This window comes from Chlorocebus sabaeus, chromosome 3 (genome assembly GCF_047675955.1).
Source record: "Chlorocebus sabaeus isolate Y175 chromosome 3, mChlSab1.0.hap1, whole genome shotgun sequence".
Lineage (NCBI taxonomy): Eukaryota > Metazoa > Chordata > Mammalia > Primates > Cercopithecidae > Chlorocebus > Chlorocebus sabaeus.
In genome coordinates this window covers 79,989,043-80,005,346 of record NC_132906.1, presented here as the reverse complement: position 1 = coordinate 80,005,346, position 16,304 = coordinate 79,989,043, and the positions used below count along the sequence as shown (strand labels likewise).

General features: G+C 40.7%; 1 protein-coding gene across 1 annotated transcript in view; it reads right to left on the bottom strand.

The window, feature by feature from the left end:
- IPO5 (importin 5) overlaps nt 1-16,304 on the bottom strand; it is a 45,456-nt gene that overhangs the window by 6,808 nt on the left and 22,344 nt on the right. Inside the window, exons 10-19 of the mRNA XM_007960721.3 lie at nt 15,166-15,272; nt 12,569-12,693; nt 12,384-12,473; nt 12,120-12,293; nt 8,801-9,019; nt 7,025-7,108; nt 5,150-5,282; nt 4,939-5,060; nt 2,729-2,825; nt 861-1,033 (exon numbers count right to left, since the gene is read on the bottom strand). Coding sequence (XP_007958912.1) covers nt 861-1,033; nt 2,729-2,825; nt 4,939-5,060; nt 5,150-5,282; nt 7,025-7,108; nt 8,801-9,019; nt 12,120-12,293; nt 12,384-12,473; nt 12,569-12,693; nt 15,166-15,272 — 1,324 coding nt within the window. The remainder of the gene's footprint in view (nt 1-860; nt 1,034-2,728; nt 2,826-4,938; nt 5,061-5,149; nt 5,283-7,024; nt 7,109-8,800; nt 9,020-12,119; nt 12,294-12,383; nt 12,474-12,568; nt 12,694-15,165; nt 15,273-16,304) is intronic.

Below are 16,304 nucleotides of genomic sequence, written 5' to 3'. Positions count from 1 at the left end.
AAGAGTGTAAATAGGGACACGTAAAGATGCTGAAAATTGTAAATCTTCAATGAAGATTGGCGCAAACTACAGTTGTGCAAAATGGGACACTGTATGAGAAAGGAAGTGACTCAATGAAGAGCAAGGCAGTGCTTGAGGAAAGCAGAACGAACTGAGAGCAAAAGAGAGATCTGGAGCAGACTAAGGGGGCTATTTCAACGGCATGAAAAAGAGATGCGGCAATGAAAAAAAAAACAGAGAGGAACTGAGGAAAGTAGAAAGAACAGAAACTAGAGATGATACCCAAGCTTCTGTAGCTGGATTATTAAGTACAAGACTAAAATACTATTCAGAATTTCTTCTCTTTTTCCAAAGAATGCATGCTTTCATGCCATTGTCTGTATCATTCCCTCTACCTATACTGCCCTTCCAAGGCAAATTTACCCTCTTTAAAAGAAACATAATAATACCAAAATATCGAAACAAAAAATTTAACATTTTTATTTTTAAAAAAATCATACACTACAGCATATGCAAATTTATTTAGCTGGCCTACACCTGTAATCCCAGCACTCTGGGAGGCCGAGGAGGATCACCTGAGACCAGGAGATCGAGACCAGCCTAGGGAATATCTACCAAAAATACAAAAAGTAGCAGGTGTGGTGGCACATGCCTGTAATCCCGACTACTTGGAAGGATGACGCATGAGAATTGCTTGAACCCAGGAGGTGAAGGTTGAAGTGAGCTGCGACTGTGCCACTGCACTCCAGCCTGGGTAACAAAGTAATACCCTGTCTCAAAAAAATTTTTTTTAAACTTTTAGCAAGACTAATAAATGAACATACTACCTTATACATATTTTTTAAGAGAAAAAGATTCACCTTTGCAAAAGAATGCATTATTTCTGAGAGGACGTCTGAATCTGGTTCTGTACCAATGGCCTTAATTAGAGCATCACACATAAAATGCCACATCTGTGTGAGATACTCAGGACCACGGACTCTTGCACACTCCAGGAGAAGAGGCATGGATTCTGCTGCTGCCACTCGAACACGTTTCATTGTTAAGGAACCTCAAAAGACTGTTTATTATTTCACTTTAATGTTAAAGGGTTCAATGCATTAATAGGAGTGCTAGGCAACTTCTGTTTATCTAAGATATCCAAGAGCTTGTGTTAAATATAAAGCATGTATGAAAATAGAAAAGACATACCTCCCATCTCCTCTGTCACCTATAGTAGTGGCAGGAATGAGTCCAGCAGCAGTGAAGGGCTGCCTACTGCTCAAATGTAAACCAAAATACAAAAATGACTATGAAAGGACCCATGACCATTAGCATGCTTCAACGTGTACCTACCTCAAAACCTTAGGTAGTATTTGTTTCTAATAAATGCAACTGAAGCATTTCCCTGAAAAAAACTACCGAGGACCTCTTCCTATGCTGGCCTTTTCAGTTTTCAATAAAGATTAAATTGTCTTTCCCTACCTAATCTCATTTACAAAATAAGGTCTTGATAACTTCCTCTTAAAAGCAATTTCGCTTTGTCCTCTGGCATCCTGGGAAGTGAGTCTTTGTTGGGTAAAAGCTGTCCTCTGTAAAGGACACCACTATAGGATATCGTAAGAGGAATGATGACAAAGGGGCTTTGGAGTCAGAGAGGTCGGGGTTTGTGTCTGGGCTCTAACATTCTCTTGTGTGTAAAGACATAAAAATGTACCAGAAAATATGATGACTAATACTATGTTAAGAAGGATATTGGAATGCAGATGTGGGTGGATCACCTGAGGTCAGGAGTTCAAGACCTGCCTGGCCAACGTGGTGAAAACCCGTCTCTACTAAAAACAAAAAACAAACAAACAAAAAAAACAAAAACCAAAAGTTAGCTGGGCATGGTAGCACATGTCTGTGATCCTAGCTACTCAGGAGGCTGAGGCAGAAGAATCACTTGAACTTGGGAGGTGGCGGTTGCAGTGAGCTGAGATCGTGCCACTGCACTCCAGCCTGGGCAACAGAGTGAGACTCTGTCGCAAAAGAGAATGCAGATGTACCAAGCAACATTTCCCCCTAAAGGTGCTATCCACATTGGAAATGGAGGATTCTCACTGCTACAGAAAGTCGACTATCTATCGCTGGTTCTCTAATCTATTAAGACAGGTCTTTGCCAGGCACAGGGGCTCACGCCTTTAATCCCGTAACTTTGTGGGGCCAAGGCAGGAGGATTGCTTGAGCCTAGGAGTTTGAGACCAGCCTGGGCAACATAGGGAGACCTTATCTCTACAAAATAATAATAATAAAAAAAATATAGCTGGGCACAGTGTTGTGCACGTAGGTCCCAGCTACTTGGGAGGTTGTGGTTTCAGTGAGTCCTGATCACGCCACTGCACTCCAGCCTAGGTGACAGAGTGAGACACCATCTTTTAAAATAAAAGTCTTATTTTCTTAACATTTACCAAAAGATATTTGGGGAAAGTAGCAACTATATATAATTGTAATCATTTGCTAATTATTTATCCTTAAATCCTTAAGTGGGCCACAGAAAGCTGACAAACAGAGGATAGGTGACATTTTCTTTTTCATGTTTTGGCACAAGTAGAAACAAAGGCACACGCAGAGGACAGAGTTTATCACCTCGAAGCACAGTTAGTGCAAATACAATCATGGTGATGTCTACTTCAGTGAACACTGTCTAATACTCCAAGAAACAACTTTACTAAATCTACACGTTTTGTATTCAAAGGTTGTAGGATATCATCGTGGAAATAAAACTTCAGTAAAGGGACCATCAGTTTGACAACCTGTTCGGTGTACTCCACAAAACCTTCCTTTAACTCCTTAGCATAGCAAACCTGTAACCAAAGTATTGGGAGGAAATAAAGATTCATGTTAGTTTCCAAGCATTAATATTAACAAACAGCAAAATCATTAAGGACCATAGGAGGTTGTACTTTCACTAGAACTACATTTAAAGCTGCATGTAGAACTGTCAAATTAGTCTTCCAACTAAAAAAGAGTATTAAAAGGGTCATGAAATGATTGTAGTATTGGTGAGTGACAAAAAGAGAAAAAAAAAAGGAAATTATTGTCATATATATTGTCTTTCCAAGCCTGGAATCATTCATATTCTATTCAGCAAGTTTTAGCCAATACATCGAACAAAATGTATCACTTATTAGAGGAAAAATCATTCTAAAAGATACATCACCCCTCCCCCAACCCATCAGTTAACTGTAGCATTTACTTTGTAAATGTGTAGCAAACAGGCTTCTGTTATTTCGTATTTTTAAAAAATCATGGCTGGGCGCAGTGGCTCATGCTTGTAATCCCAGCACTTTGGGAGGCCGAGGTGGGTAGATCACGAGTTCAGGAGTTCAAGACCAGCCTGGCCAACACAGTGAAACCCCATCCCTACTAAAAATAAAAAAATTAGCCACGCATGGTGGCGGCTGCCTGTAACGCCAGCTACTTGGGAGGCTGAGGCAGGAGAATCGCTTAAACCCAGGAGGTAGAAGTAGCACTGAGGTGGGATCGTGCCACTATACTCCAGCCTGGGTGACAGAGTTAGACGGATCGCGAAGTCAGGTGTTCGAGACCAGCCAGGCCAACGTGGTGAAAACCCACCTCTACTAAAGATACAAAAAATTAGCCAGGCGTGGTGGTGCACGCCTGTAATCCTAGCTACTCAGAAGGCTGAGGTAGGAGAATCGCTTGAACCCAGGAGGCAGAGGTTGCAGTGGGCTGAGGTCAAGCCATTGCACTCCAGCCTGAGCGACAGAGTAAGACTCCGTCTCAAAAAGCAAAAAGAAACCCCCAAAAACCTAATTGTTTCATTCTCTTCTACTACATCTAAAGATTACTTTAAGATGTTATTATTTGTATTTGCTCTCCAGTTGAGGGGAAAAAACTCACAAAAATCCAAAGTGTTTATAATTTATAGATACTAAGTATTGTAGATGACAATAAGAAATATACTTTTAAATGAATTAGAACATGTAATATAAATACAAAATAAAATTGAAAATTGAAGCAACTTTTATTTAGGTTTACTTAACTGCTAAATTTGTAATATACCATAATTTCTAAAATCTAACTTTAAAAATAAGTATTGGCCAGGTGCGGTGGCTCACGCCTGTAATCCCAGCACTTTGGGAGGCCGAGGCAGGTGGATCACCTGACGTCAGGAGTTCAAAACCAGCCTGGCCAAAATGGTGAAACCCCATCTCTACTAAAAATACAAAAAGAAGCCGGCTGTGGTGGCAGGCGCCTGTAATCCCAGCTACTCAGGAGGCTGAGGCAGGAGAATCACTTGAACGCTGGAGGTGGAGGTTGCAGTGAGTCGAGATCATGCCACTGCACTGCAGCCTGGGTGAAAGAGACTCCAACTCAAAAATAAATAAAATAAAATAAAATAAAATAAAGTATTATCCTTCACTTTAAAACGCATGCTTATAAAGAAAACCAGGAACTAAATACACATATGCACACCATAAGCACCATAAGGGATAACAACCGAACATTTTGATTTTCCTGCCGTATCTATTTTTTTACACAATTGAAATCATACCAGTTTTGTTTTACATTAAATAGCATGAACACACTTCTGTTAATTTGTTTAAAAAATATTCCATGGCCACCTACTATAGACTAAGAACAAAACAAACAAAAATCCTTCCCTCATGTAGCTTATATTCTAAACTCTTTGTAATGGCTGTATATTTATCATTTATCTTCCCGCTAACAGGAATTTGGGCTATTCGCTGTTTTTTGCTATTTAAAACAGCACTGATAATGAAAGGTTTATCCACACGATTTCTTTAAAATGGAAAGAAAACTTTGCTTTTTAAGGAATATATTCCTGGCTCTCCAAAGTAATTTCTTTAGCAGCTATTAAAAGCACTCATATAAAATGTATATAAATATAAGATGTAAAACAAAAGTTTAGTAAAAATAGTGCTCTCTTACCAACATCTGGCAAGCAGTTGATTTTTCTTCTAGTCCTGCAGTTTTAATACCAAAGCTTTGCTGATCTCCAAGGTTCACAAATTCCCAACCATCATCATCACTCATATTCTCCATGTCTTGGGCTATTAACGGAAAAGAAAACAAATGCGTATGACAAATAATAACAAAGAGAGAACTATTACAACCGATAGGTCCTTCTAAAGACACCTACTATCTAAAAGGGCTACTTCGGGCTTAATTGAAGCCGTCTTCATTAAAGGCCCCATAACCACTGGAAGGTACTGCTGAAATTCTTTTCCAAGGATTTTGCACATTCTGGCCCATGCTGAGATCATGTAAGAGATCTGGGGAAAAAATTTAAAATTAAAAAAATAGATTAAAAACCAATGGGTAAATGTGATAAAGAAAGTCATTTCCTTATTTCATAGAAATAATGTTTTATTGATATGTTTACAGTACTTAAGCAATAAGAGCATTTCTAAAGGTTATATACTTAAAAGGTTTAGAATCCATAATGAAATCCCTGTGAACTCACCCTACACTGGGATATGGACAGCAGGTGAGGCAAAAGACAAAGACCAGAACCTTGGGTATTTCTTTCTACTTTGAGTAAGTGATTATAGTTTTCTTTCTTAGCATCTGAATCACCTAAATGAAACTAATCACCTAAACAAAACCAAACATTTCGTCAACTCCCAGTCACAAATTTTTTGAAGACAGAAACGTATTTTATCTGACTCTGTATCCCTATTGCCTGCCACTCCATTCATTAAACATTTATTAAAACCCAAGAAACAAAACATCCTTTTCCCTTAGCTGTTATAATTTTCTCGTTAAGTGGTTGAGTATATTTAAAACACCTCTTCTCCTATTACTGTGTTTACACAGACTTCATCATCTGCAAATTACCTAGAGAATCTGGTTCCATTCACCATCCCTGCAACCGAGAAAGTGATTCTTATCCCGGTATCTGTCATCCACCTATCTATTTTATTTATTAAGCATGGATAGACACATGCCCCACCTCTTAATGATTTCATATGTAAAAGTCCACCCACTCTTCAGATAGGTACTGGGTGTTTCTCACATGCCAGGCATGAAAGTATAAGCTGGCCGATACAAAGGTGAGCAACATGCCTTGTCCTTACCACCCTCCCTACGGCTTACAGTCCCCTCAGCCTCCCTACTGTCAGCAGCCTGCTAAGTATCCCTCCTGCCTGTTATCTCTGTACATACAAACCACACATGCATATTTGTATGTCATTTTGCAAAGAAAGCGAACAACAACAAAACATGCTTTCTCTGCAAAATGATATGTTTTCCTATTTAAACTAATACAGTGTGGCTATGTAAAGTCAAAATTTAACTCAACAATTATTTACGGAGTGCCTTGTTATATGTCAGGCACTGGGAATACCATCAAGATTATGACAAACATTTATGATGTTACTGTAACACAGTGCTGGAACTGCCCACCATTGAGACTGAACAGATCAGGAAAATCTTGTAAAGGATGAGAACTGTGAGCAAGCATTAGCTGGACGTGTATACCTATGTGTGTATGTACATGTGTCAAGAGGCAGGGGTTCCTCCTAATGAAATGCCTTTGTCTGCTCATAGGCGGAGAGGCAAGCAATGTGTCCTGAGATTCTTGGGTTCTGTATTTTCTGCCAGGGGAGGGAGGTCATGCAGACTTCAAAGGGCTAGGAGACACCTCAATGGAGATGTCTATTACATGCTGGAGAAATGAAACTTCAATTCTGAAGATCTGAAAGTTGCAAGCATACAGAGGAAACCGGAAGCCATGTCTATGAGTGACACTGCTCCATGGGAGTGAGAAGATAAGAGAGCCTTGGACAGAACTCACCAACACCAAAACTCGAGAGTCAGAGAAAGCAAGAGCAACCTACAACAGACTAGAAGAAGTGGCTTGAGAAACAGAAGGAAAATCAGTGAAGAATGTCTCTGCTAGTAGGAGGTGACAGAATGTCAAGAAACCTATCACTCCTTTTGTTTTAAATATATTGAACCGTGTGCTGTCCACAACTCATTAGCAGATCAAGGCAAACGCATTAAGACCACTTACCTGAGGATCATCATCTTCCATGTCATTGAAGTCTGTCTGGGTCTTTAACAATAGCTGCATCACATCTGATGCATCCTGCATGAACTAGAGGAAAATATGTAGAGACACACTCGTTGCTACCGAATTTTGTTTCTTAATTAGCAAAGCGTTGCCAAAAAATCGACTACATTGCCCACATAGGTCATAACCTCCATAGATAAAACTATCATATTGAAAAATTCTCATCTATATTGTGACAGATTTAGTTCACTTTCTAGAAAAATATATTTTCCATTGAAGGGCAGTGGACTACAGTATAAAGGTACTTCTAATGGCATCAGGTGTTAGTCTATGGTTTAAGCATTTCAAGCAGTAAAACTGAATTCAAATTCAGAAAGAAAATTTTGGATTGTTTACAGAATTCACTACATAAAATTTTGTCTATGATTTTCACTTAACTCTCTGCAGTTCTGCTAATCTCCATTGTTTAGACAGGCAGCGTTTTAAAGAGACAAAAGCCAGATATATAGAGTATGGGACACACAAGTATTTTATTGGTATAAAACATACCAATGTTTTAGTGGTCAGTGTCTCACAGAAACCAGTTCCAAATATACATTAATACTGATGCTGGTGTTTTTTTTTTTTTTTTTTTTTTTTTTTTGAGCCGGAGTCTCGCTCTGTCCCGCTGGCTGGAGTGCAGTGGCGCAGTCTCGGCTCACTGCAAGCTCCGCCTCCCGGGTTCACGCCATTCTCCTGCCTCAGCCTCCCGAGTAGCTGGGACTACAGGCACCCGCCACCTTGCCCGGCTAATTTTTTGTATTTTTAGTAGAGACGGGGTTTCACCGTGGTCTCGATCTCCTGACCTTGTGATCCGCCCACCTCGGCCTCCCAAAGTGCTGGGATTACAGGCCTGAGCCACCGTGCCCGGCCTGATGCTGGTTTTGAAGAAGGCAAGACAGAGGTTCCCTGATAATTCTGTGGGTCAGAACATGAGGGTTCAATGACAGAGAAATTTCTTTTGCATTAGCTTGAACAACTCTGAGATGTTGGCTGAGAAACACATTGGCCAATGGTCCTTGGCAATTATTTTCTGAAGATCTATATGCATAGATGTCTCTCTTAGAGAACACTTGATGCATTTTAGATTAATAGGAAAGCAAGTGACATGTTTCCAAGCACACATTTAAAGGGAACTAACATGGATACTGATTTCCACACACCTCCCACGAGATACAGTGTGTGTGTGGCGGGGAAAGGAGGAGGCATCAAGAGCACAGCTGAGCTAAAAAGAAACCTTAGTATTAACAATGAAAAGACGAGCTGGGAGCGGTGGCTCACATTTGTGAGCTGATTGCTTGAGGTCAGGAGATCAAGGCTAGCCTGGCCAACATAGTGAAAGCCCACTTCTTCTAAAAACACAAAGATCAGCTGGGAGAGGTGGTACGTGCCTGTAATCCCAGCTACTTGGGAGGCTGACGCAGGAGAATTGCTTGAACCTGGGAGGCAGAGGTTGCAGTGAGCCAAGATCGTGCCACTGCACTCCAGCCTGGGTGATAAGAGAGAGACTTGGTCTCAAAAACAAAACAAAGCAAAAAACACCAAACCAAACAAACAATGAAAAGATGAAGGCAGGAATTAGTTTGTATATAAAACAGGAGCAATGTGAAAGGAGTAAGGAAAAAAAAACAAGCATCCAGAAAACCATTTATCAGAAGGAAAAAATCCCTCTAGTACTCTCAATGCCTCCACAGCCAAGTTATATACAGTAAATTCAACATAACAGAAATTACTTACTTTTTCCTTCCCAACAGCCAGACCAATGAGGCTAATGCATTCAATAGTTTTTCCTCTCAGAAGTCTCAGTTCTTTTTGAACCGCATTCTCAACGATGTGCTTCAGTGATGGCATAAATAAATCATAGTAGGGGACAAATTTTTCTTCTGCAGTATCTGCAACTGACGCAATGGATGTCACGACTTGTTCCAGAACTAACTTGGTGCCTTTCTGAATCAGCTAGAAGGAAGACACACAAATTATTACTTCAAAGGAAAACTGGAAAAAGTATTTATATTTACAATTACTACTCCCTTCAAGTTCTTGAATGCTTTTCTGAAACAGCAGAATGAGACCACCTCTCCAGAAGCAGAGACTGTAGGTTTTGGAGGAAATTTTTATAAAAAGAATTTATGTTGAACTATTTGAGTTTTTTTTCTGTCTTCTGTTAACACAATACCCCTTACTCATTTTTGTCTTGTCTCAAAGCACAGCTAATTCCTGAGTATAGATATGGACTCAAAATTTTTGTGTTCATCAACTTTAATGCCTACACTTCATACTCATTTTTTTCTTCACTGATTTCCTCTACTTATATTTTGTCCTGTCTTATTATGTCATAAAGAAAATTCCCTCTTTGGCCCCTTCCTTTATCTTCTAACCAGCCCCTCCCCAGAAGATCCCACCAAGGAAACTTGCTGCCTTCTCCTGCATCTGTCTTGCTGAAACAGATGAGATGACCTTTTTCTCTGCACCAAAGACCTGGTGTTCTCTGATCCAGCTAGTAACAAATGCTTACTACCTATCTGCTGCTGCGCCTGTCCTGTCACCAGCAGCAATATTTTAAAATAATTCTTCTGTAATCCCAGCACTTTGGGAGGCTGAGGAGGGCGGATCACTTGGGTCAGGAGTTCAAGACCAGCCTGGCCAACATGGTGAAACCCTGTCTCTAAAAAAACAAACAAACAAATAAATAAATAAACAAACAAACAAATAAAAATTAGCCAGGTGTGGTGGCACACCCCAGTAATCCCAGTTACTCGGGAAGCAGAGGCAGGAGAATTGCTTGAACCGGGGAGGCAGAGATTGCAGTGAGCCGAGATTGTGCCATTGCATCCCAGTTGGGCTGACTAGAGCAAGACTTCCATCTTAAAAAACAAAAACAAAAACAAAAAACAACAAAAAAAAGGAACCCAGGCATGGTGACTCACACCTGTAATCCCAGCACTTTGGGAGGCCCAGGCAGGTGGATGACTTGAGGTCAGGAGTTCAAGAATAGCCTGGCCAACATGGTGAAACCCTGTCTCCACTCAAAACACAAAAATTAGCCCGGTGTGGTGGTGCACGCCTGTAATCCCAGCTACTTGGGAGGCTGAGGCAGGAGAATCGCTTGAACCTGGGAGACAGAGGTTGCGGTGAGCAGAGATTGCATTACTGCACTCCAGCCTGGGCAAGACTCCATGTCAAAATAAATTAAAGAATAAAATACAATATTTATTGACTCATATGAATCTGACCCAGTTACTACTTCAGATTGTCATAATTCCCCCCATCAACTACACCCACACTCTCAGCAGAGTTCTTTACCTTGTGTTACACATTCAACCATGTCTTGAGGAAGTTATCTTACTTCCTGCTTCTGCATCTCAACCTCTGCTCCATGTTTAGTATGGACTGTGCTGCTGGCCTCAGAGGAATGTCTTTCCTCCTCCGCTAGGCTACTTTCTCTTCATACAACTCTTCCTCATGAACACTGTCCTCCTATCATCCCATCCCAACAACTCCTTCCACTTATCTTTAAAAACCCACATAGTGCCTCACTGCAGGAAGGAAGGGCAGGGGTACACAGGGCCTCTCACACCACAGCCACCCACCCAAACCTGTAAAGTCACGCTGGATCCATCCATTACTGATTTAACCAACCAACCTATCTGCCTTCAACTTGGTGTCCACCTTGGTCTGCCTTCAGGCACATGCATGTTTCCTTTATCATATTCTTAGTCTGCTGTCATCTGATAGTGAGCACTTGGGCCTTTGTTTTTAAGTCCTCTCTCTTTGGCTTCTGAGACATTGCATTTTTTGTTTGTCTTGCTCTCTGACCAATCACCAGTGCTATGCAAACTGTGGTTTGTTAACTATTTGCTACCAGTTCATATTAAGTATAGGAATTGAGGGCATTAGAAACTTTCACAGCAATTTGAGAGCAGGTTTATATCTTTTATTTTCTATGCCTTTCTATGCCTTCTATTCATTTCATTTTTATAACAGTAATCCATTTTCATTGCATTTGACAATAAACTGGGCTAAAATCCTTGCTTTTCACATCTACATCTCTCATGCACTGTGCTGGACTAACATCCTTCAATTGTTTTCAGGTTGCATCCCTTACTTCAGCTGTAACTATAATCATTTTTACTTGGATACTCAAAAATGATCTTGTTTCTACAACTTCTGTGTTTCTGTCACTCTGGCTAGAATAGTCAACATTTAAAAATTTATTCTCTTTTTAAATCTTTTTTTTTTTTTTCCGAAACACAATTTTGTTCTTGCTGCCCAGGTTGGAGTCAAGTGGTGCCACTTCAGCTCACTGCAAGCTCTGCTTCCCGTGTTCAAGTGATTCTCCTGTCTCAGCCTCCCGAGTAGCTGGAATTACAGGCGTGTTCCACCACACCGGGCTAATTTTGTATTTTTAGGAGAGATGGGATTTCACCATGCTGGCCAGGCTGGTCTCGAACTCCTGACCTCAGGTGATCCACCTGCCTCAGCCTCCCAAATTGCTGGGATTACAGGGGTGAGCCACCGTGCCTGGCCCTTTCATCTTTTAAAATTCAAACTGCCAGAAACAAACTGTTAATGCTTCCCATGAAATGTCTTTCAGAATCACCTCTTCCACTATTACTATCTAAGCTTCCTGGACAATGACAGTATGATGGTCTTGCCTTAAATCTTCTCCCTTTTTTGTGTATGCCTCACCCAATGCTACTACACTAATTTCTTACCATATGATGATTTCCTGCAGCATTTAAGAACACAGAATGGTTTTTCACACTTTACATAAATCAGAGTTCAAAAATTTCTCTGCCTTATTTTCAGGGTGATCCATATACTGATTTTACCTGACCTTTAGCTGTATCTTTCCCAATTTCAGTTATCAGCCCACAGTTTGGTCAAATCTGAATTTTCCTACTCATCACTCCACAACTCCGAACATCCTCCTTGGTTTTTTTACTTTATATTCTTTATGGTCAGGCTGCAAGTCCCTCTTTCTCCAGTTCTTACCCATCAAATCAACCCAAATTAATCTACAAAGAGAAGGCAGCCTACAGATCTTCAAACTTACCTCTTGAAGCTTAAGTACCATAATGGAATGCAGATGTTTCACCAAATTATCCAAGTATGGAATAAGTAGTGACTTGGGACAGTCTTCAGTGAAGTTAATGAGGGCAGCAGCTGCATGGGCCTGCACACGTTGATTGCCTTGGTCTTCCATGGTCTGCAGCAGAGCTGCAATCACCTGTGAAATGAAACCAAGTGGGCATATATGGTGAAATGTCCACCCCTCTTCCTAAAGTCTGATTTGAGTGTCTGAGGACTTGTTACTTACCTTCTCATGAAATTTCTTTTGGAAACCAGGTGCAAAATCTGTAGCCATCTGTCCCACGGCATTACAGGCTGCATACCTCACTCGTGGATGCTGGAAAACGTTCCCTTTCATTAGTAAAAGCAATAAGGTTTCCACCTGAAGCTACAACACTAATCATTTTCAATCAAATATTTACTGGTACTTACAGGATCCTGAAGAAAAAGTAAAACAAAATTTACTATCTCATTTAGAATTCCTTCCATTTGCTGGTGGCACCCTTCACCAATGGCAGATAAGGCCATCAATCCTGCATGCCGGTATTTCCAGTCAGCTACAGAAAAAAATTACAGATGGAATACCAATTAGACACTATAAACATGTCATGCTGGTAGAGGGAGATGTAAAAAAGTTCTTATTTGGGAAAGAGTAACAAAAGTTTTTTGGAAAGGGTATATGTATATATAATGTAATATAAAAACATCGATATATTTACTTTTTAGAAAAATGAACAGAAAAAGTGCCCAACTAGACTACTTGATTCTAAAAGTATGTATCAGGCCAGGCGCAGTGGCTCACACCTGTAATCCCAGCACTTTGGGAGGCTAAGGCAGGTGGATCACTTAAGGTCAGGAGTTCAAGACCAGCCTAGTCAACATGGTGAAACCTTGTCTCTACTAAATAATACAAAAATTAGCCAGGCGTGGTGGTGGCGGGCACCTGTAATCCCAGATACTCGGGAGGTGCAGGTTGCAGTGAGCCAAGACTGAGCCACTGCACTCCAATCTGGGTGACAGGGCGAGATTCCGTCTCAAAACAAAAACAAACAAACAAAAAAAATCCTGTATCAATGGTGTGACCTTCATATCTGCTTTTTAAATCTACTCTATAAAAATATTCACACAAGGTAAGCCAGAATTCCTGTAGAAGAGTGTTTACATTATTATTTGTAATCAATAAAAATAATTAGCATGGAATAGGGATTGTGGAATGTATGTGGCAATTAAAAAAAAAATGAGGTAGGCTGTTATGTGGTGATACGACAAACTGTTGAGCAAAAGCTTAAAAAATATGATGTGTCCATACAGTATATTCACTTTAAAAATCCCCTCCGTATATGCATAAATGAGGTCAGAGGAAAGTCTCAGAGAGCTGTTAACAATGGTTACCTGTGAATATGAATTTAAAACCTTGCAAGTTGGCCGGGCACAGTGGCTCATGCCTGTAATCCCAGTACTTTCGGAGGCTGAGACAGGCAGATCACTTAAGATCAGGAGTTCAAGATCAGCCTGGCCAACATACTGAAACCCCATCTCTACTAAAAATACAAAAATTAGGCCGGGTGCAGTGGCTCATGCCTGTAATCCCAGCATTTTGGGAGGCCGAGGTGGGCGGATCACTTGAGGTTAGGAGTTTGAGACCAGCCTGGCCAACATGGAGAAACTCCGCCTCCACTAAAAGTACAAAAATTAGCTGGGTGTGGTGGTATATGCCTGTAATCCCAGCTACTTGGGAGGCTGAGACAGGAGAATTGCTTGAAACTGGGAGGTGAACATTATAGCGAGCCAAGACTGCACCACTGCACTCCAGCCTGGTTGACAATGAGATTCTGTCTCAAAAAAAAAAAAAAAATTAGCTGGGCATGGTGGCATGTGCCTGTAGTCCTAGTTACTCAGGAGGCAAGGGCAGGAGAATCGCTTGAACCCAGCGGGTGGAGGCTGCAGTGAGCTGAGATCACATCACCCTGGGCAATAGAGTGAGACTCCACCAAAAACCAAACCAACCAACAAACTTCTAACTTAAAACTTCTGCATTTTAATTTAAGAAAAGAACACATTAATTTATAATTAAAAAAGACAAATGAAAATAAAACATATACAATAATCAACTTTGGGATTGATATATATTATAGCTACAAAGGTAACTGACCAAATAGTAGGGAAATATTCACAGAAATAAAAAAGGATGGCCGGGTATGGTAGCTCATGCCTATAATCCAAGCACTCTGGGAGGCTGAGGCAGGAGGACTGCTTGAGGCCAGGAGTTTGAGACCAGCCTGGGCAACACAGCAAAATCCCATGTCAACAACAGCAGCAGCAGCAACAGCAATAACAGCAACAGCTGCCCTCCAAGGCAGGTGGGCTTCCACCATCACCTCAGTCAGGGGCAAAAAAAGAAAGAAAGAGTTTCTTTTTTGATAACATTAGATAGAATTTCTTCTTTTAAAAATAAAAGATATCGGATGAAAGAAGATTATATGATTCAAACATTCTAATATTTCATAAAAATTCAAATAATGTCATTTTCAAATTCAAATCTAAATATTTTTGGCAAGGAAGTAAATCTGTACATTTTCTTTGGGACTGACAATTTCATGTCAATGAATTGGGTTAAATATGGATGGTAAAAAGACAAGATTAATTTTTTTTTTTTTGGACAGAGTCTTGCTCTGTCGCCCAGGCTGGAGTGCAGTGGCATGATCTTGGCTCACGGCAACCTCTGCCTCCTGGGCTCACGTCATTCTCCTGCCTCAGCCTCACAAGTAGCTGGGACTACAGGCGCCCGCCATCACGCCTGGCTAATTTTTTTGTTTTAGTAGAGACAGGGTTTCATCATGTTAGCCAGGATGGTCACGATCTCCTGACCTCGTGTTCCGCCTGCCTTGGCCTCCCAAAGTACTGGGATTACAGGTGTGAGCCACCATGCCTAGCCAAGATTAATTTTTAACAGTCTAAACATATCTTAGAATTTAAGCTTTAGAAAGGGCACAACTTCACTATTGTAGCATTTGAAGGACATAGCTTACGATTTTGAAGCATTTGCATAATGTGTTCCTTGATCATCGGCAGAACGAGCTTTCCACCAAGTCCACAAGCCATTCGGTCTAGAGCACTCTCGCCTGCAACTGCATTGCTAAACACATAAACAAAATTATGTATTCAATATATCTGAAATACAAAATAAATAGTAGACTCTACAGACATACATCTAATCATATTATTATTAAACTAAGACTGAGAAAGAATTCAAGCTGTCTTTAAATGTGGAACTGAAATTAGGGGTTTAAAAACCCTATAGCTTAGTAAAGAAGAAAAAGAGTAATTGCTTTTATCATGATCCACCATAGTTTAGAAAGTCATGTCTGAATCTTATTTTTCTTTTCTTTTCTTTTTTAAGACAGAGTCTCACTCTGTCGCCCAGGCTGAAGTGCAGTGGCGCGATCTCAGCTCACTGCAAACTCCGCCTCCTGGGTTCACACCATTCTCCTGCCTCAGCCTCCCGAGTAGCTGGGACTACAGGCGCCCGCCACCACGCCTGGCTAATTTTTTTGTAGTTTTAGCAGAGATGGGGTTTCACCATGTTAGCCAGGATGGTCTCGATCTCCCGACCTCGTGATCCACCCGCCTCAGCCTCCCAAAGTGCTGGGATTACAGGCATGAGCCACTGTGCCTGGCCTGAATCTTATTTTTCAAGACCACCCTCACCCCCTACTGGCTAAAAACTGTTCTCAGAAACAGCTTCTGACACTTTCAACACTCCAGTAAAAGCAGTGTTGAAAGAGCCTTGTGTATTTCATTTCCTAGAAATCGTCTTCAAACTTGTCAATGAACAGAACATAGAAAACCGAAAAGGGTGCAGAGAATGTATAATTTTCCCCACTGAGTTTATTCACCTTCAAAGGGGTGCAAACTGCACTGCCAGAAACTATGCATAGTTATGTAAACACAATTCTACTGTTTTCTCTGAAAGCTGAAGGGATGTGGGCATAAAAGCATTTGGACTTATCCTGGCTTAGAACTGGAAGATCAGTAGTGAATTTCACATGCATTATCTTCACTGTGTAAAGACAATACTATAAAAATGAAGCTATAAATTACCTTCAGAACAGGTTTTTAGACTTAAAAAATCTCCCCTTGAAAATATATTCATGCCCTGTTTACTCAC